The sequence below is a fragment of the Miniopterus schreibersii genome (assembly GCF_964146895.1).
Source record: "Miniopterus schreibersii genome assembly, chromosome: 5".
Taxonomy (NCBI): Eukaryota; Metazoa; Chordata; class Mammalia; order Chiroptera; family Miniopteridae; genus Miniopterus; species Miniopterus schreibersii.
The window spans coordinates 43,848,903-43,864,341 of record NC_138106.1 but is presented as its reverse complement, the minus strand read 5'-3'; the positions used below and the strand labels follow the sequence as shown (position 1 = coordinate 43,864,341).

Genomic DNA, 15,439 nt, shown 5'->3' with positions numbered 1-15,439 from the left:
GGGCTTGGCAGGAGCAGGCTAAGTGACATGCCTGCTCCCTGGGTGCGTGAGAAGACAACTGATGCTTTAGAGAAGGGCACCACGCCCCTGTGGAGGGCACGGGGGTGCAGCCTCCTGGAGCTGGCTGTGCCGTGTCACGGGGAGCCTCAGGCAGATCAACAGCCCCTCTGGAGGGCAGTGAAGAAAACAGGGACTAGGGCCAGCTGGCAGATCATCAGGCTTCAGAATTGGCCTGGCCATCCTGTGACAGGTCAGAGCCTTGCCCACAGGGATGGTCAACCCTCCATGATTCCAGTGCTATACCAAGTTTTACCGAGGCCCACAGAAATGGATTGGTCATATCTGGTGCAGTGTTGGGGATGAGACAGACTATGTGGGTCACTGTTCTAGACTCCCTGAAGCAGGAAACCATGTCGAAACAGAAACCTCCATACAGCTGGCTGGTTGGACGAGGGCTGGTCTCTCAGGTACCACCACACCCTGAGAGGAGCCCGGGCAGGGCGGGGCATTTGATCTCCTGTGGCTGAGCATCCGTGGTGATAGTCAGGGCCGCTCCTCCTGGGCTTGACGCTGGGCAGGGCTTATGTATGCATTTGTTCCTAGAGTTTCATTACAGCTGCTGTGGGAACCTGGAGGAGCCACAAGGACCTCCAGGTTGACCTACAGGCCCACTGTGCCCGTTCCAGTAGGGGTGCCTCACCTCCATCCCCATGTTACTGCTGAGCAAACCAAGACCCGGAGAGGCCTGATGGCTCACACAGCTGGTCCTCACCCCTGGCCTGTGGGTTCCAGATGCAGACCCCTCTTCATCTCACAACTGCCACTGTTGGTGTATTAGCATCAGGGCCTCATCTCTTCACTACACCACCCATTTCCTGGGGTGCTGGTCTACTTGCCTTCAAATCAGTTGGGTCCAGTAGGTGCTTCATTGAATATTTAGATTACCGCTGAGTGATTTCTTCTCTCACTCAGTGTGCTCACCAGTGTTCCAGCATGTCTCACTAAGAGCTAGGAGACAGCAAGCAGTGGGGGCTTTGGGGCATCTCTGCTGCTTGACCAGTGCAAATCTGTAAATGTCTCTAGGCTCTGGAAGCTGTGGTTCTATGAAGGGCTTCTCTTGGTCCTACCGCTAATGCCCTATGTGACTTAGGGAGCATTTCTTACCCTCTCTGACCAGCAGAGCTAGAGACCTAAGTCTGCTTCATGCCTTGTGAGCAAGAGATCCTGATAAGGGTTAGTTGTGACTCTTGGAACATTTTAAAGCTTTGCAGTGGCCCCACAACTCCAGGCAGCCCTTTCCAGTTTGATACCATGGGGCAGTTACTCAAAGAACTGAAGAGTCAGCGTCCATCCCACAGCACTTCAGCTTCAGCCCCAGGCAGGACATGACCCAGTGTCATTGCTCTAAAACATCACCCAGATGTCCCCAGGTCACCTCACAGGGCCTGGGGTGGATGGAACACTGGACTGCCGCCGAGCATCGCTCTTCACTCCTGGCCTTTCCTCTCAGAGGACTGGAAAACACGGGCCCTTCCAAGTCAAACACGAGCTAATGGGGCTGGTACGCAAGCCTGGGCACAAGGGAAATAGTGTTTCCTGATTCCGGCCCTTGCTGATTAGACGCATCCAGACGGTGTGCTTCCTCTGGGGGGAGGCCCAGCAGTGATTGCTCCTGAGTGACTTTGCACTCAGCTCTGGTGAACACTTGAGGCTAAGCCACGGCGAGGAGATGTGCCGCATATACTTCTGTCTTCATAAACCTCAGACCTGAAGCAGAGCCTTCTTTGCCTTAGAGCCTACAGCTTGGACTCAGCCTGAGTCAGCACAGGCTCCCAGAACGTTGCTGGGGAAACTCATGCCATTGCCCAGGCTCGGTGTGTATTCCCAGCCTCACTTCTTCCCTCTTAGAAGCAAGAGTGGAAAACTCTGAGCCTTAGAAGCTGAGAAAAGTCAGCCCAGGAGAAAAATTCATGAAGACACAGGGAGGCAAAGGGGTCTCTGACCTGGGGGCGGGGGGGGGGCAGGGAAGGAATTATTTGTGGCAGTGCATGTTCTTTTCTGCAGAATGTGAGCTGTAGATTCTCTGGCCAGGGCCTCTGGTTGGGAGACCTGTTGGAGTGACCTTGGCAGTGATCTTACAGGGAAAGACCCGAGGGAGGAATTGACTTTGCTTTTCAAAATTATTTCAGAACCCCTTTCCATAAAGATGGGTTTTCTTCATGCTGGGTTTTCATTGTCTTTTTTTTTTTTTTATTACCGTTATTAATTAGAACACTCAATGTAAAACATTCAGAAAATTTACTGCTCATAACTGGAAGAATGGGCTTGAAGCGTTTTCATTTGTATTTTCCCAGTAAGCCTCGCTGACCTGTGGACAGACAGCATTTACAAGGGACCATCCATCTGCACGGGGGCTTGTTTCGCAGTTGAAGTTATTTCTAAAGGGGAAGAAACCTTACCCCCTCTAGTGTGGGTCTCCAGGTGACCACAGAAGATGGAACAAACCTGCACAGGCCCAAGTCCAGAGGATTAGGCAAGGCGACACTGCTGGGATGTGGGTGTGGGACGTTAATTAGAGCAGCTTCTGGAAGCTCCAGGACCCAGAACCAGATGCTGCACTTATACAGAGGTCTTCTTCAGCCTCGGCATGTGCCACGGCAGTGCCCCCTGAATGTATGTGGTAGCTCCAGGCCCTGAGAGAAGCCAAAAGTCTGGGCACCCTTTGACCCATCTCAGAGCGGCTCTCAGGTCTGACCCAAATCAGTAAAGTGTCAGCAGCCGTGGCATCATCTGATGGCCTGGTCCCCCGTGTCCCTGGCCGCAGGGTGTGCCGGCAAAATTCAGAAAAAGATTGAAATCTAAGTACTGCTCCTTGGAACATGAGCCCGTGGAATCTGAGGCAAAGGTGAAAGAGACCTTGCGATCAGAGCCCTGGATTCAAGTTGGGGCCCTGCCCCTGGCAAACTGAGGACCTCTGTCCCGTCCCCGTGCAGATGCAGGCAGTGGTGCCGAGCGAGGGGGAGTAAGGGGGCTTCGCACCCCTCACGTTGCTGCAGCAGGTGAGAAGTCGATGGTACCAGCTTGCCAGGCTCTTTCCCTTGGCACTGGGGGCTCTGGCGTGGGCTCTAGTCCCTCCTTGTCCCGTGTCATTCTCTCCACCTCGAGGCTGTCGCAATTCCTCCCCAAGAACCAGCCGACATGGAGGCCATTCTTCTAGGTAGCTGCCCTCTTTTTCTGGGTTCACTTTGGGGTAGTAGGAATGCTTTGAGAAAGGGCACCCCAGACATACTCTTGTACTTAGAGACTCATCTGTTTATCTTCAGTCTGTTTCTGCTTCAGCAGACACCCTGAGCTGCTTGCATTTCTAATTTCCCGTCCCTTCTTTGCTTCACCAACAAATCATAATGTGCTGATGTCCCAGACCTCGTTCTTTCTGGCTGCTTGTTATAAAATGCTCCTTGGTCCTGGCACGGTGGCTGTGCCGGGAATTCTGTTCCCAAGGAGGCACCTGGGTTATGGTCTCCGCCTGGAAGGATGTTATGTCCTCTCTCTACCTCTGTCTCCCTCTCCTGGGCCCATTAAGTTCAGTGTCAGGTCACCTTGCTTTGGCAGGGAGATCGGGAGGTGCTTCCCTTCTGAGGCTGGTAAGGGTGCCCGGGGCTGTGGTGGCCTCCCTGCCCCCCAGCTTGCTCCAGAGCAGAAACCCTTCTGGACCCTTTTGAACCAGCTAAGCATCTCTCATGGTTCGCTGCTTCTCTCTACCCCAGATAGATCCAGCAGTGGGGGGCTGGGCGCTCAGTGGAGCAGCAGGTCTTTCTGCAGCTGCAGCTTGTATCCTGACATTTTCCTGCCCTGATTCCAGCCGATATTGAAGGCTGCGTAGCCGGAGCTGCACCAGCCTATCGTCGTTCCTTGTCAGTCACGTTTTTGTTCCTGAGGTCCCGGTGCTCGGGCACTGTGCCAGATGCTGACAAAGCAGAGGCAGGTGGTAGTCCTGGAAGACCTCACAGACCCAGGGGAGGCTTACTTGACCACACACCTCATACCACCTGGTTCTCTGGGAAGGAAGGAGATGAAACCTGGGGGAGGTACAAAGGGACCAGTGGGCTCAGTGACTTATGAGGTGTCTGGGAGCTGCGCAGGCACCACTTTGCATCCACCGCTGTCCTTGCCACCCTGGCCTCTCCTCCTGAGAATGCTTCTGTTCTCACTCCCACGGCGTGAAACCAGCCCCTTGACAGTGGAGCACCCCTCCCCTGGTTGGAGGGTTCCTCCCCTTCCATGCTGTGGTGGCCCACGTCTGCTTGGTAGGATTTTAGCTGGTTTGCAACCTGCAGCTGACATTAACCATTTGGAAGAAATATGGTAAGATGAGCAAACAATTGCCAGACTTCATTGCTGCCCCTCTGCGATTCCATCTGTGCAGGCTTTTGTGGCATCTCAGTTGGCTTGGGAAGCTTGTTTTTGCCAAGGTTTTTATCACCAAGCAGGCGCCAGAGCGCTGTTCCACTCATAGTCCAGTTATGGCAAAGCTCAAACAATGAACCTGTGTGTTCCGCGTGTAAGAGTGTCCAAAGGGAATGCTTTTTCCCTTGCTAGGATCAAACTCCCGGCGCCCTTTGTGATATGTGAGACCTCAAGGAAGGTCTCTTCATTCCCAGATGCTGAAAAATGTGTTAGAACTAGAAAATGGTCACTGTGGCCCACCTGGGCCAGGTCTCTGGTTTTCCTTCCACTGCTCCATACACTTCACCACACAGATCCTACCCTGTGACTGATTGAGGGAACTGTTGCTGTGGGAGGCCAGCCGGTGGCATTTCCAGGCTGGGAGCAGAGCTGGTTTTGCCAGGATGCATTCTCCACCCTAAGGATTCTCTAGGGAAGGGGCAAAGCAAGTAAAAACAGGTGAGATGTAGTCTGATGCAGAACACTCCCCTGCCCCACTCCTGCCCCTTGCCCACAACAAAGGGCCCTTGGTCCCTCCTCCCAGCCACCCCTCTGCCCAGGCTGCATCTCCAGGGCTGTGGAGCCTGGACTCTGCCCCTCCCACAGCCCACTCCTTGCAGCGCACAGGGACTTGATACTAGGGAGGTTGGGGAAGAGAATAGTCAGTGCCCTAACCATGTCACCCCAGGGAGGTTTCTGAATCTGTCCTCACTTTTCCAAATGGAAGCATCTGGATGGAGGACCTAGAAGGGTCCCTTGGCTCTAACATCCCCTGAACTGTGGGTCTAGACTAGATTTCTAAATCTGCCTAGAGGGAAATTGAAGTTGAGGTGACAGTCCCTCTAAAGTAGCTGCTGATTCTCACCTAACCCATGAGTATGAGTCCTGAGCCATTTCAAGCCTCCAACCTCTGCCCAACCTGATGGAGATGCTAAGCTTGGGTCCTAATGAATGAGGCTTGTTCTAAAGCAGAAAACGATTTTGTTTCAGGCTGCATGTAGCTTCCCATGTCTTTACCAGATCACCACTCAGAATTGTCTCCCCTCCCTTCACCCTCTCCTCTCCTTTTCAAGATCACAAAGACAAGAGGGTAGAGCGTTCCACCTGGAGTGTTACTATCTTAAGGGGTGAACTCTGGAGCCAGATGCCTGGGCTGAGTCCCTGCTTTTGCTACTTACTAATTGTGTGACTTTGGGCAAGTTACCGAGTCTCTCTGTGTGTCAGTTTCCTCAGCTACGAAGTGACTGTCGTCTCACGGAGCACCCGTCTGGCAGGGGCTAGGCGAGGAGGAAACAAGCCCATCTAGTTCAGTGCTGCCGCCCCCTGAGGGTATGCAGATGCTAGCCGTGGTGGCGATGACCTCATCCTGTTGTAGCAGAGGGTGGTGGGAAGAGCCGGAGGCTTGGAGTCAGGAGGCCTGGGTCCAGGCCCCAGCTCTGCCACTTGCCTGTGACATGGTACAGATTCTGAACCTCAGAGTGTCTCAGTTTTCATAGCTGGAAAACGGCTGAGATCATATCTCCCCCCAGGGTGGCTGTGAGGACATGGGAATACTGCTGGCAAACTGCTTCACACCCACCAACCGCGCTAAGTCTGCTCTCTCTCCCCTTCCAGGCACACATTCTGGCAGTTCCGACATGAGAACCCCAAGACCCGGGTTGGGGGCCCACCCCCTGAGGGGCTCCCCGGCTTCAACAGTGGGGTGATGCTGCTGAACCTGGAGGCCATGCGCCAGTCCCCACTCTACAGCCGCCTGCTGGAGCCAGCCCAGGTGCAGCAGCTGGCTGACAAGTACCACTTCCGAGGTCACCTCGGGGACCAGGACTTCTTCACCATGATCGGCATGGAGCACCCCGAGCTCTTCCACGTACTGGACTGTACCTGGAACCGGCAGCTTTGCACCTGGTGGAGGGACCACGGCTACAGTGACGTCTTCGAGGCCTATTTCCGGTGCGAGGGCCACATCCGGATCTACCATGGGAACTGCAACACCCCTATCCCGGAGGTCTAGGTGAATTCTTGCCCACCGTGGCCTCAGGCCTCTGGGTCTGGGGGAAGGGAGGAAGGGGCGCCTCTGGGACATGCCCCCAGGTGGTGTCTGAACTCCTTGAGAGACACTGCAGGGATGCCCTCTGTGATCAGGTGCTGCAGCTCTGCCACCCATGGGCTGCTGTCCTGAGGCCACCCAGTGACCAATGTCCTGCACACTGCTAGTGCTTGGGGACTTCTCCCTCCAGGGGACAGGCATCGTGAAGGCAAACGCAGGGACATCGTCCAGTGGGCTAGGAAGCGGGTGTTTGAAGAGAAGAAAGGAAAGAAAAACATGCCCTTTGCCTTCAACCCCCAGAGAATGGAAATCCTTTTAAGAACCAGGCTTTCTTGGACAAAATATAAATTTATTTTAAATTGATAGGCTTCCATTTTGAGAGAAAGAACAAACAGAACTTCTGCAGCTCCCAATGAGCTCTGAACCGGTGAGCCAGGGTTTCAACAACTGGCACAGATTTTAAGCATCCATACGAACGCCCACCTTCCACATGTGCCCCGCAGGAGGCTGCACTCCCACCCACGATGCTCACGTTGCCAGCTGCAGGTGGAAAGATTGCCACCTCTTTGGGGAGGGCCTTTAGTGCCCGCAGTGGCCCACATCACAAAACTGGCCTCATTATTGTAGCCTTCGCAGCTCTTACCTCCCAACTGCGTCATGGAACCTCAATATCCCTTAGCTGAGCCAGCTCCAGGTGACCAGACTGTGCTCAGAAATCATATCTGTCGTCAAAGAACAGAGGTCAGCCACCCCCAAGGACACGCAATGGGATTGTCTGGACTGGGAAGACTCATTCCAAATAGGAGCCCAGCATGCTCGAGCATGACTGTGTGGCTCAGGCGGGCTGTCGCTCTTGGGCCTGTAAGCATTCCAGTCTCTGCTTAAAAAATTCCTCCTCTGAACTTTCTCATTGCACCAGGTCAGACCTGTACCTTAGAAGAATTTAGGATATTTTAAAATTTCTTTTTTTAATGAATCCTCCTGTAAGTAAGCTGACACAGGAAGCCCCTAATAATCCATTTTGTAGAGTCCAGCTGAAGTCCTTGGGGAGGAGATGTTGTTGGATTTTCATCTTATTTTATTTCAGTTTCATTTACTTTTTTATTTCTTCTCATCATGAATGAGAATAATTAATAAATAATCTTGGAGAACACAGTGATGTATGTTGTGCTGTGCTGACAGTTTTCCGTTACATGAAGGTTCTGAATTGAGAAAATCAGTGTTGCTCAGTTTCCCTGTCCACATGAGTGAGCTAAGTGAGCGGGTCCCGAGGACGGAGGGTGAGCATGCCCGGGGGGCACGGGGAGGGTCGTAGTGCTGCATAGGGTTCACATCCGGAATCATTTTATTCTGGGTACTGGCAGGCCCTTCTGCTCCTGGAGCAAAACCACCACATCCTTTCTCATTCTCTGTACCCCACACTGTCCCGTGACGTCATCCCCTGGCAAAGCGGAGCACATTTCTCTCCTGAATCTCAGCTCCCACAGAACTGGTCTGTGTCCTTAGGTACTTAATTTCCTATTTATAGCCACCAGTCATTGAATGCCTGCTGTGTACCAAGCGGTGCACTGGGGGATTTATATACACCATCAATAATTCTCATGAATACCTCATGAAGGTAATTAAAATTCTAAATTTATTGTAAGAAAATAATGAGCAATGTTGACAGATTTGCTGTTTGTCACAGCTTTTCTTTATAACAAAAAAAATGGGGCCAGCTTAAAATGTTGAATAGGGGAGGGGATAAATAATGTATGTACATCCATATAATGGAATACTTTAGGCATTAAAAATCATTATTTTGAAGAATATTTAATGTATTGGAAAATGCTTACAATATGCTATTAAGTAAAGAATGCAAACTATAGATTATATGTGCAGTATGTTCCTAATTTTATTTTTAAAATCCCATCTATGTGTGTATGTATGTATATATACATATATGTAGCTGTGTGTATATATATACATATGTGTATATGTGTATATGTAAAAAGAGAGAGCCTATTCTGCTATATTTTATTAGTTAAACTCTTAAAAAACCATATGTTTAAAATACCATTTTTAAAAAAAAACACCAATTATTTCAATGGGAAAAAAGTGGATAAAATGCTAAAGCATTTTAGACTCACAATAACAAAGGTATTTTTCCTGCGATAATTTCAATAATTAAAGTGTTTCTGTAGCTATGAGTATCTTTTATTGCAAGGGAAAAACAATAGACTGGTTGATCAAAATGGGAAAAAGCCAAACAAAATCTCCATATTTATTTTTGAGATCACTAACTCAGGAACTTTCCCCCTCCTCTGTCACCAGTGGCCTTGACCTTACAACTCCATGGTAAAAAACAAAGTAACTCAACAGGAAATCCCGTCAGACCACCAAGGCCACCATGTGTGCTTGTGCTTTTACCACGAGCAGCCTTCCAACAGATCCTGGCAGGCTGGTTCCTGATTGGGATCCTGTTATAATCAGTGCAGTGCATACATATTAATTGTGCTGTGTTTAACTTGCCTTATAAAAACTTCCACTAGATCATATGCCTGCAGGTATGAATAGAACAGAAGTCTGAAAAGAGAGCATTTCTGGGTTGTAGGGTTAAGGTGCTTTTAATCTTCATTTGTATTTGCTTCTATATTTTCCATAGTAAATATTACTTTTATACGAAATAATAAATGCTATAGCACCCACCTTTCCCCCAATTACAGGTAAGTTTCACCCTGGCCACTTGACAGCTCACGGTTGGCCATGGTTACCACCACCCACAAGAAAACGTCATCCCGGCTAAGTAGGGTTTCCAACCTTCCCTGTGGATGCCCTAATTCTCTAAATACAAGTGACCTAATGATAGCATCTCCACACTCTGCTCTCTTCTGATGTTGTCATCTTTTGTGTGTACACAAGTAATAATGGCCTTCGAAAAGATCATGGGCTTATAGATGAGATTTATTCTTGTATATGTGTCAAAACCAAACTGCAGCATCCCCTTCAGTGGCATCTCATCAAGCCAATGAGTGGCATGCTGGCTCAGGGGCCCTCAACCTAGAGCGCACCAGGAGTTTGTGGGTTAAGGGAGCAAGGGCAGCTGTGACTTGGCACCTGCTTTGACGAAAAGCCAAACTTCTGCTCATTCTAAGACCTCCTGGCCTCCTGGCTGACCTCAGAGACTGGGCTGAATGTGGAGTTTGGCAGGACCAGCAGAGGTTTCTGAGAAAGCAGGGTGGTGTGGGGGAGAGAACCTTCTACCTAAGACAGAGCCTGGCTTTGAATCCAGGTTCTGCCCTCACTACGTGGGCAAGCGAGGGCACCTCTTCCCCATTTATAAACAGGTGGTAAGGACGCCCTCAAAGGAGTGTTGGGAACCCCAGAGAAGAGAGTATAAGGGCCAGGGAAGCTGAGAAATAATTACACAGATATAAGGGAATTCATATAGTTACTACTTAAAACATTGTTTTTTTAAATTAAACTTATTGGGATGACATTGGTTAATAACATCATGTAAGTGTCGAGTGTGCGTTCTGTAATACGTCACCTGTGTGCTCACCACCCAAAGCCTGGTCTCCTCCCGCCACCATGTATTTGACTCCCTTTACTTTCTTCAGCCTCTCCCCGCATCACTTGCCCCTCTGGTGACCACCATACTGCTGACTGTGTCTGTGAGTTTGTTTAAAGCATTCTTTTAAAATAATAATTGACAGCCATTTGGGGCACATTAAACGGTTGGTGACGTCTCCCTAAGCCCAGACGCTTGTTTGTAGGCTGTCCTGCTACGTGGTAATTTGCACACTGACCTCACCGTCTATATAGTTTGTGAGCCCCTTGAGGACAGAGACCTTGCCAGTGTCACTGCATGTCCCCCAGCACCAGCTCGGGCTGGCACAGTGCAGGGGCCGCAGGGCGAGGGGAGCGGTGTTCCCTGGGCGCGTGGGCGCGCCTGCTGTTTGGCCTGGGGTGTGAGGGAAGCCAGGAGGTCCCAACACCTCCCTCCCACCTTTCCCTCCACTTCATCCTCACTGTCATTTTTAACCTCAGGCATGAGGCTTGAGTACATGAGCGTCCTCAATCCATGACCCACCCGCCACTGCTCCCAGTTAGGCCCCTCTCTCGTTTTATTTATTCGTTCCCATTTATCACCATATCCCACTCCCATCCCCTAATACACAATCATTCTATTCTTACTGTGTAACTTCTGTGTTCTTTCAAAATGATATTATTGTTTTGTGTGTATGTGCTGTAATTTGGGTAACTCTGAGAATATTCTCATCTCTTTCACTCAGCACTAGTTTTTAAGGTCCATCCCCATTATTACAGCTGCGCCCTTACTCTGTGGTGTGCGCCTGCCACAGTCTACCTGCCCTCGCCCACACTGATGGACACCCACATAACCTGCCACCCACTACTCACCCCCACCCCAGCCCCTCACAAGTGACCCTGCCATGGACATCCCTGTCTTCGGTCCTTGTGGACCTGCCCAGGATTTCTTTGTGTTGTATATCCAGGAATTAAACAGCTGGTCATAAGATTTGCAGATACCTACATTTCTGTCTAAGTGATGTCAGTTGCTCCCCAGGGTGGTCACCCTTTCCCCACTTGCACCAGCACGAGCCCTCACTTTCTCTGCATGACTGAGCTCAGGCTCACGTGTGTCTGTCTGTGCACTGACACACATGTGGTCCTCTGATCATAAAGGAGTCCTCCAAAACGTGTGGCCTGAGCTAGAGCTGCCCTGTATGAGTGGTGCCATGTTGCCTCGGAGAGAAGCTGGATGGGAAGGCAGGGACCCTGGGTTCTGGTCCTAACCTCACTGTAGGACCTTGGCCAGTAGGACCCAGCTCTGTGAAAATGGGAGAGTTCAGCGGGCTCCTGGCCTGGCCTCTCTCCCAGGACGGCTGTGATAGCAGGTAGGATAACTCACAGGAAAGTACTTTCAAGGCCCTAGGCATACGCTTGCTCCCTGGTGCTGTAGCCCATTCCCAGTGCCACAGGTGCTGTCTGGGTGGATGCTCCCAGCTTCCCTCCACGGAAGCTCTGTGACCAGCCCAGGCCCTGCCCAGGGGCATGTCCTAGCCATCTGGCCCCCCACCCAAGCTGCCCCAAGGGTAGAACCCAGTGTTTCCCCATTAGGGCACCCTGCCCTCTCTGGGAAGGCCTCCTCTCTCACACCCAGGCAGCCAGCCCTCTGACTGTCATCCAGCCGGGGCCTGCACTTCCCAGAGCACGGAATGCCTTTCTACAGGGTGCAAGGCCGGGACTGAGTCTCCCGAGCTGTGTGCAGAATGTCCATGCTCCCGGGGCATGCTGTCTGCGACGTGGTAATCTATTCTAGCAGCAGTCTGAGCCAGAAAGTGGCAGAATGTCAATAATCTGCCTAAAGACTAAGTGAACACATGCTTTGAAAAATGTAAGTCCTTGTCCATGGTCATGGGCAGGCAGCTTCATGGTAAACTTGTGTCCCATCCTGTCCCACCTTTCAGAAAAATGAACCTTATCTCTAACCCAGGAAGCCAGGACAGCCTCCCCTCCAGGCATCCCTTTTGGGTGCCTCTGTGGTCTCTCCCCTCCGGCCTGCCTTCCCTCCCCCAGCCTCCTCCCCCAGGGATCCCCAGGATCCTCCTGCCACCCCACGATTTGAAATTTCCCATCTGGGGCTCCCACTGTCTCACCTTGGCCCCAAACCACTGTCTGTGGTCCCACACCACTCCCTGCCTCTCCCCACTGGGCTCTGCATCTGGAAAGAGGCTTAGATGGAGCTTTACAATGTCCTGTGGGAGGGAGGGGAGGGGAGCAGGCCGGGCAGGAAGAAGCTGAGCTGGGCGGCGGTCATGACGAAGGCGCCAGCCATCCCACACAGCCCTAGAGCTCAGCGACCTTGCCGAGGAGCCTGGTTGGAGCCTGGGAGCGGAGCCTTCACTTCACGAGCTGCCCCGGGAGAGGCCTCCTTGGGGGAGGCAGCTCCTTTCAGCCGGGACAGCCCCTGGGAGGGCCTCAGCTCAGCCATCAGCGGCCAGCACTCCTGGGGAATGAGGCCATGTCCTGAGGGGGTCTAGGCAGTGCCCCAGAATCCACCATGGAGGCCCTGCCCCCACATCCAGCTGCCCAAGGCCTCCTGCTGCTGCTTCCTCCTTGACTTTCCTCTGGACTGTGTTTTTTCTCTCAGCTCCGGGCATTTCCGATTCAGCTCTGCCCCGTTCCAGGATTCCTGGCATCCTTCCCTGAGCAGGAACCCAGGCCCAGGCTCCCTGTGCAGGGCTCCCTGCTACTTCTCCATGGTGACACTGCCCTGCTGGTATAGCCCAGCCTGCCCCACGGTGCCAGGTCAGGCCCAGCGGCAACCGGGGAAGGTTATCTGATGTTTGTAGGGAGCGAGGCCCTATCTCCTGTTCCTTCCCTGAGACTCAAAAGCCACCCTGCCTCTGCTTTCCAAGATCTGTAAAGTCGGGGGCACAATGGGCTGCAGGGTGCCACTTGGCAGGAAGAAACAGGACCTCAGCCACCTTGGCAGACAAGTGAGGTGCTCTGCAAAGACTGAGAACCCCACCAGACGCAAGAGGCATCTGCCCTCGAGGGATGAGCTCAAAGCTGTGAGCCTACACTGGGGGTACCTATTGCTTACTGTGGGGAAGAGATCAGGAATTCTCTGTGGAGAGCACAGGCTTGGGAGTGGGGGGAACCCACTCTGGCACCCCAGCTACAACACTGCTCATTTGTGCGTGTCACAGACACTTACCAAGCACCGGCTGTGGGCTGGATTCTGTGGTCACGGTGGTGAGGAGAATGGGCCAGGCCCCACTCTGACAGAGCCTCCCATCCATGCTCTCGTCAGGCTCCCTCCCCCTTTCCATGTGGTAATCTCAGCTTCCTCTAAAAAGTCCTACAAAAGGCCACCCTGAGCACCCCACAGGCAGAAGGACACGAGAGGAGGGAGATGGTTTGGGGAGGGGCATCAGGCAGGGTCTGGCTGGAAAGGAGACATGAAGCGGCTGATGGAAACCCAAGCTGCTGTGGAGACTTGGTTCACATGCTGATCAGTCCCCAGCTCAAGCCACACACATGGGCCAAAACCCTGAGGAGGGAGGGGGTTAACAACAGGAACATTAGAAAGCAAAAGACAGTATCTTTTTAAAAAAAATTATAGCTGACATTTTAAAAAAGAAGATTAATGACCTTAGGAAAATGGAGAAGAGACCGTCCTGACCCGGCTAAGACACATTTACTACTGGCACCAGAAGGCGCTTGCTGTGATTTCTTTTTCTTTAGAAAAGAAATGTCATCAATAAACACTACAGATGCTCTTAACTACACTTGAGTGAGTCAATCCACGAAGTCCTTGGTCACATATGACACCGAGTTGGCCTACGCCCTCTCTGGGTTCAGCTTGCAAAGCCTGGGCCACCTTAAGTCCCTCTGGGCCAGCACAGGCGCCCTGTGGGCCTCAGGGTTGGGTGTTTACAGCTGCTTCTTGCTGTGCGAATGGTGGTGGGTGCTTTCACTCTGAAATAGGGTGCTAAACCCAGTTACCCCCATCCCTCCCCCGCCCGCCTTCCACTTCCAGTTCCTCTGGATAAGTGTCAGGGGTGAGGGAAGTGGTGAACTGGGACCAATTCTGTGTGTGTTCGAAGGACTTCACTGTTCATAAATAAGCATTCTTGAGGGTCTTCACTTTCACCATCTCATTTAGGCTTAGCAGTGTGTGCACCTTGCCCCCAAGGAAAGGGAAGGGGTTATTATTCCCACTGTACATATAGGGTAAACTGAGGCTCAGAGAAGTCAAGTTATTGGCGTAAGCTTTCCTAACTTGCAAATGGTAGAACTGGTACTATAGCAAAGGACTCTGGCTCCCAACTGTTCTGTCATTCACCGAGTCTTAATCGGGCTCCTGCTGTGTATCAAACACTGTTCTAGGCACTGGAGACACAGCAGTAGAACAATGAATAGGCGAGATCCTCTTACCCGGAGGCGAGGGATATAAAGAGCCATCTGAGAGGCAGTTACTGGAGCAGGAGGTGCTGCTGTAGAATGAATGGCCAGGGAAGGCCTCAGAGTAGGTGACGTTTGAACGAGGCACTGAACAGTGAGGAGGCGGCATGTGGAGTCCCGGGTCTGGATGGGGACTTCAGGTGGAGAAAACAGCAACAGCAAAGGCACCAAGAATGAAAAAGCTGGACTTGTTGGGACTGTCAGAAGGCTGTGTGGCTGAGGACAGAGGGGAGGGCGAGGGGAGCAGGTGGGGGCAGAGGAGGTTCCATCGGCCACGGGAAGGAGCTGAGTTTTATCCAAGTGCGATGGAGAATTTGAAGAGATAAGTGACATGATCTGGTCACTGTGTGGAGAGTAGGTTGTAGGGACAAGAGTGTCAGGAGGAAGACCAGCAGGAGGTGATCAAATAATTTAGGCAAAAGGTGATGCTGGCTTTGGTTGGAGACCGATTAAGGTGCAACGAGAAGTGAAAAAGCAGGAGTATTTTGAAGGGAGAACATCCGGGCCTTGCCGAGGAGCAGGGCTCCAGGCAGGCTGGGGGAGTAAAGAGGGGGACCAACACTCTCACCTGTGTTTTTGGCTCAAGGAATTGGTGGGTGCCCTTATTAAGGTTGAGAAGACTTAGAGAGAAGCGTTTTTCTTTAGAGGAGTGGAATAAATCACGTCCTGCTGATGACATTTGCGATGTCTATTAGACGGCCGGGTCCAGATCTCAAACACGCTGTTGGAGTTCGGGGAGAGGTGGGATATGTGCTACCCACCTGAGAGTCAGGTTTGTGGTTTCGAGATGGCTAAGTGAAGACATACTGCCTCCCCTTCTTCTCTTGGAAATCACCCCAAAACAAAAGAGAACAAAAATGGAAAATAAAACCCCAAGTCTGAAGAAGTGAGGAGATGGCTTTAACCCCACACCACAACATGCGAAGGTGGGAGGTAGGTAGAGGAATGACAGATGGTTTAGCAGAGGAGAGA

General features: G+C 51.7%; 1 protein-coding gene across 1 annotated transcript in view; it reads left to right on the top strand.

The window, feature by feature from the left end:
• The window catches only part of XXYLT1 (xyloside xylosyltransferase 1), a 145,095-nt gene extending 136,730 nt beyond the window's left edge, over positions 1-8,365 (top strand). The window contains exon 4 of the mRNA XM_081137660.1: positions 6,061-8,365. Coding sequence (XP_080993786.1) covers positions 6,061-6,457 — 397 coding nt within the window. The 3' untranslated portion in view covers positions 6,458-8,365. The remainder of the gene's footprint in view (positions 1-6,060) is intronic.
• The last annotated feature ends 7,074 nt before the right edge of the window (positions 8,366-15,439 follow it).